This window comes from Manis pentadactyla, chromosome 14 (genome assembly GCF_030020395.1).
Source record: "Manis pentadactyla isolate mManPen7 chromosome 14, mManPen7.hap1, whole genome shotgun sequence".
Taxonomy (NCBI): domain Eukaryota; kingdom Metazoa; phylum Chordata; class Mammalia; order Pholidota; family Manidae; genus Manis; species Manis pentadactyla.
In genome coordinates, this window is record NC_080032.1 from 65561867 (window position 1) to 65567227 (window position 5361).

The 5361-nt window shown below is 41.1% G+C and overlaps 1 protein-coding gene across 2 annotated transcripts; it reads right to left on the reverse strand.

Annotated features, from left to right (window-relative positions):
* Window positions 1-421: 421 nt before the first annotated feature.
* Window positions 422-4596, reverse strand: NANOG (Nanog homeobox). Of its 2 annotated transcripts, none has more exons than XM_057491717.1 (4): window positions 4446-4596; window positions 1968-2233; window positions 1059-1145; window positions 422-875 (listed from the first exon to the last, which is right to left on the reverse strand). In XM_057491717.1, exons 1-4 carry the CDS (start codon window positions 4594-4596, stop codon window positions 528-530), a joined length of 852 nt encoding a protein of 283 aa, XP_057347700.1. In that variant the 3' UTR covers window positions 422-527. The 2 variants fall into 2 exon arrangements, with proteins under 2 accessions (XP_057347700.1, XP_036765772.2); XM_036909877.2 differs by having other exon boundaries at window positions 422-923.
* Window positions 4597-5361: the final 765 nt, after the last annotated feature.

The window sequence follows — 5361 nt, forward strand, 5'->3', positions numbered from 1 at the left end:
TTTTATTTATCTGCTTAAACTTATACACCAACCAGCCAGACTGGTACTATTATCATGATGTATCAAAATAGGAAACATCATATAATTAGGAGTTACAGTAAAACAGCAAAAGGGACAAAGGAAAATATGGAAGCACATTAGAGCTTAACCCTTCATCTGAACAATTAAGGTTTTTAACAGGTAAAACCTCCCAATCCCAGAAAAAACAAATAACCCTTTACCACATATCTTAGTACTTTTATTTCCTATTCTTGAGGTTAGATTCTAGATCCCAAAGATACCTAAACTAGTTATACCTGGTCATTTATATATAGCCAGACATCTTTTATCATGTCCATAGCAGACAAGTCTACAAAAAACCTCTTTGATTAGGCTGCAATCAAATCCCTTACCCACCACCATTTATACTATAGGCATAATGAGATGCAGGATATCAAGGCAGAGAAACCAAACTCTTAAAGAAGAAAATTCCTTTAAGTGATACTGCCTTGCACTGCCCAAACTGAGACTGAATAAAATACCCATTGTCACACATCTTCAGGCTGTAGGTTCATGGAGTAATTTGGGAATAGATCTATGATCTGCTGGGTGCTAAAATACTTAGTGGTTTGCTGTATTACATTATGGCTTTCCCCAGCAGTTTCCAAAGTGGCCTCCAAATCACTGACAGAATTTTGCTGGAACTGGATCTGGGGCTGCAAGGATTCTTCAAAGCTGTGGTACTGATTGTTCCAGGCCTGGTTGCTCCAAGCCTGGCCATTCCAGCCTTGTGGGCACCAGGTCTGGCTGTTCCAGGAATGGTTGCTCCAAGTGGGGTTATTCCAGGTCTGGTTGCTCCACATGGCAAGGTTTCCAGAAGCATTCACCAGGTATCCCTGGTGGTAGGAATAGACGCCTGGATATTCTACAGTTGCTGAGCCGTTCTGAAAGAGAAGCGTCAATTAACTGAAAATGGTACAAGGAAAAGTGGAATAGACTGTGGCTGGGTTGCATGCTTTAGCGGTGGTCCAAAGGAAAGTCATTAAAAGGGAAAGAGCAGAAAACAAGTTTCCCGTTACCTGGGCCATGCTATCGCTATTCTTTGGCCAGTTGTTTTTCTGCCACCTCTTACATTTCATTCTCTGGTTCTGGAACCAGGTCTTAACCTGCAGGAAAAAGGTGACAAGAAAACATAGAATACCAGTAATGCAGATGTACTATGGATTAAAAAACATTGTTAATGTTTTGTTTTGTTTTTTCCCCCCGACAACTCCAACTGTCTAAAGCTCAGGAACAAAAATTGAACTTCTAGAGTCCTTTCTTATATCTTAAACCAATGTTCTATGACAAGCCCCTCAAGGCAGTTGGTTCCTTTTTAATAAACCTAACCAGTTATAGAAGACACACTGAAAATGTACTAACTAGAAGTTCACATTTAATGTCTACTCATCTCCCTTTTCATAAAGCCTCAAGTGCTGTTAGTCAGTTATAGGAAATTTGTTTGCAATAAAAAACACCCCTCCCTGAAGCATGTTTAATGTGGTAATAACGGTATTTCCAGTTGGTTTATAAAGTTAAATTAGAATATTAAATCACAGAAGGACTGGCTGTATGAAAATGTGTATGTGTATGTGTGTGTGTGTATTAGAAGTATGGAACCAGTGAGAAAAAACACAAATATGTGAATAAAATGGCTGATAAATATATGAAAAATGATTAACTTCATTAGTAATCAACTGCAAACAGTTCAACACAAAAGACGCAATAGGGGGTTCCCCAGGGGAAAAGGGGTAAATAAATTATGACACATTCATTCATAATAGCCTACTTAATGAATGATGGTCATGAAACAAGTTACAAAAAGATTCCACTTTCATATTAAAATTACTGTAGACGGGTACATAGAAAAATGTCAGCTATGCTCATCTGCAAATGAGCCTTTTACTTGTATTTCTTATTGCAACACCACCAACCAGAACAAAGCCCACCTGTTTGTAGCTAAGGTTCAGGATGTTGGAAAGTTCTTGCATCTGCTGGAGGCTGAGGTATTTCTGTCTCTGAAATCTATCATTGAGTACACATAGCTGTGTCTGAGAGAACACGGTTCTGATCTTCTGCTTTTTGACCTGGACTTTGTCTTCCTTGCTCACTGGGCTTTTCTCCACAGGAGTGGGTAGGAATTCCACTCTGGGACTGGTGGAAGAATCAGGGCTGTGCTGAACCGGCAGATCCACGGAGAAAGGGAGAGGAGAGACTGCTGGGAATAAAATGACATGTTTCTCCAACTTTTCAACTATTAAATCATATTCACAGCTTTTTTTCCCCAAAGGACTTTTAATTAAGTCCTCACAACCTCAGAGCTAAGCAGTAAGTAGTAACTTAATGAACACTTTGCCAACATTTGTATGACGCCACCAGTGTCACCATTTCCCCTATGAAGACATGGCTAATAGCCTATCTTGCTGGTAACAGAGTGAGACTCCAACCTCTTTAACAACCACCTTTTACTGTGAATGATGTTCAAGAGCCACGCCCTGGCTGTTCAAAAGGTGGGAAAGATCACCTGAATCCCACCTACTGTGTTCCCTCCACAACTTCCTTTTGTAAGCTTAATCATCACCTATATAATTTTTTTTAACGGCAGGATCAGATTCTGGGGAACCCTATACAATCAAGTTTTGTTTTATACCAGGACTACCAGGAAATGTGAATTGTGAAGTTTCAATCCAGACTTTCCCTTTACCACCTCTGTGACCTCAGCTCCAAAATTATTCCTCCCTCAGACTTTCTTCCTTGATTAAAACAAAGGAACAGATAAAATTGCCCAGCACATATGCTGATGGACAGTGACTGTAATGGGGTTTGTGGGGGGGACTTGGTGTAGGGGAGAGCCTAGTAAACATAATATTCTTCATGTAATTGTAGATTAATGATAACAAAAAAAGGGGAGGATTACTCCCTGATAGGATAAAATTAACTGCAAATCAACGATTAATGCATGCTTTACATATCCTTAATTTTGATCTTTTAAAGGGTGTCGGATGATCAGCTATGGAAGTACATTTTTCTGATATTTCTTTCTCTTTAAAAAAAAAGAAAAAAAAATTTTCCCAGCACAGGACCTGGTATATACTGACTTTGTAATTAATAATTATTAATTTCTTAGGTTGTCTGAATTTTGTAGCCACTTGAACTCTTAACTTGCGCCGAGGTATCTCTCCCCAGTGCTCGGCTCCCTTACCATCATGGAATAAATGAACAGCCTTTAAAAAGTGAAAAATCAATATTTTGTGTTTCTTGCAAGTAGCTCTAAGAAGAAAAGAAAGTCCTCAACTAATGGCTAAAAGTGGAGCATCTCCTAAAAAATAACTACACAAACTTGCAATTGGCCTGCTAAAGACATACACATCCCGCTTGCTCATTTTCAAAATATTCCTCCTACAATCCAGTTTCAACGTTTGAAATGATAAAAGGGCATTAACCCAAAGTTAGGAAAACAGGGTAACAGTAACATCTAACACTTTCAAATAACAGCAATTATTTTGTTAACTCATTCTTTCTCCGTAACGTTTGCAATTGCAATCTTACAAGTTTTCAAGCTATTTTCTCGGCAATTAAAAAAATGGCACTCAGGTAAAACTTGGTTTAGCTTTTTTAACAAGTACTGCTCAATTGATTTTTCAGAAAAGCGGTCCCGGATTTACAGTGTCTGAGCACCCCCCCACTTTCCAGGTCCTGTTTAGAAGTTTTAGTACTAAAGTACAAGTTTTGAAGTCAAACTGGATTTCAAATCCAAGCGCCAGCCACCTGTTTGACTGTCAGCCGGTTAAACCTCCTGGAATTACCTACCATTAAATGGGGTGAACACTTCCTTGGGATTTAGCACACTCATGTACAGCATTTGCTCAATAACTCAGAGCACCCACACATCCAAAGGGAGAATAGCCAACTGCAACAGTTATATATAGCACGGCAAACCATTTCAACAAGGTGTGACTGTTAGGTGATTCATATAATTCGCCATTTCTGGCACTCCTTGAGTAGGCAAACGGAAAAGGTGATGCTCACCCCGCCCCCAACCCCAAGCTGTGATCTTCTGACTTCTGGCTTGGTAGTAACATGTATTGTTACTGTATGCCCGGAGCTGTAAAGGTTTACACAGCAGCTCATTTATCAAAATATATTTGGGTTTCCACAGTGCCTATGCACGTAAGCGCGGAAATAGCGAACAGCTGAATTGCTGTGTCCCTTGCCTCTGTCCACAAGTCTGATCTGACACCTGGCACACATGTGAAGGGCACCGCACCAAAAGAACAGGTGTCCAGAGATGAGTCGGTAGTAACACCTACTTATATTAATGAGCTAGAGATACTCACGAGAGAAATGGTTGACCCTTACCCCACCCCTTTCCTTCTTTCTCTTTTTCTCAAGGAAATTAGCTTTTCATGGACTCAGTTTTCTCTTACCCATCTCCACGTGGGGTGTCTCAGCAGATGACATTTGCAAGGATGCATAATTTTCTTCAGGCTCATAAATCTCGGGCACTGGAGAAGGGTCCCCTGAATTGGATGCCTCGGGACAAGGCAAGCCCTGGGGAGGAGTTGGGTCCACACTCATGCTGCTGAGTTGAGGGGAAAGGAAAAAAGCCAAAGAGCTAGATTGTCAGCAAGGCCCAGGCCGGAGTATCCTGGTGGAAGGGCTTAGCGAAAGAGGGCCTCCAGAATCAAAAGCACCAAAGAGAAGGACAAGGTGAGTCACCTCTGCAGTACCCAGCGCCAAGCGGCCTAATCTAGCTAAATGGGAACAATTTTGAGGCTCTAGATTTATAAGGAAGACTCCGCCATCCTGAGACCCGCCCCTCCTGGCAGCCCCACGCCCACACACACCCTAGCGAATTCTGTTAATCCCGTCTGCCAGTCTCACCCAGGCCATTGTAATGCAAAAGGTAGCTGCCGGGTAACCCAGACCGGGTGGGGAACGGGGAAACTGGGGCCACAGAACCTGCAGGAAAAGCAAGTCAAGCAATTAAATATTTCTGGGTTCACTATTATTCCACCTTTTAAAATCAAAGATGCACCTCCTGTTCTTGAGGCTACCGCAGATGATTCAAAGTCCTACTAGGACAATTAGTTTCTTGATTTGAGACCTCTTAGGATCTCAACATTGAACCAGGAACTTCAACTACAAACAGCTCTTTCTGTTTGATTAACCTTAAGGTCCCAATAAAACATAGACTGTTACTGCTGAGGTATCGGTTGATGTTAAAAATCATACTTGTTTTCAACTGGTTTCTTTCTTGTTTTTTAGCATGCACAGAAATAGGCAGGTCTTCCTGTTAGGCAGAAAGCCACCTGCTCATATCTTGTCTTTCTGCCTAACATT

What these genes read in the sequence shown, in the direction of transcription:
- NANOG (XM_036909877.2), bottom strand. Translation starts at nt 4,596, where the DNA reads ATGAGTGTGGACCCAACTCCTCCCCAGGGCTTGCCTTGTCCCGAGGCA. An exon ending in TGAACCTTAGCTACAAACAG is followed by an intron (nt 1,146 to 1,967) that starts GTGGGCTTTGTT and finishes TTTTTCCTGCAG; the next exon opens with GTTAAGACCTGGTTCCAGAA. An exon ending in ATAGCGATAGCATGGCCCAG is followed by an intron (nt 924 to 1,058) that starts GTAACGGGAAAC and finishes CTTCTCTTTCAG; the next exon opens with AACGGCTCAGCAACTGTAGA.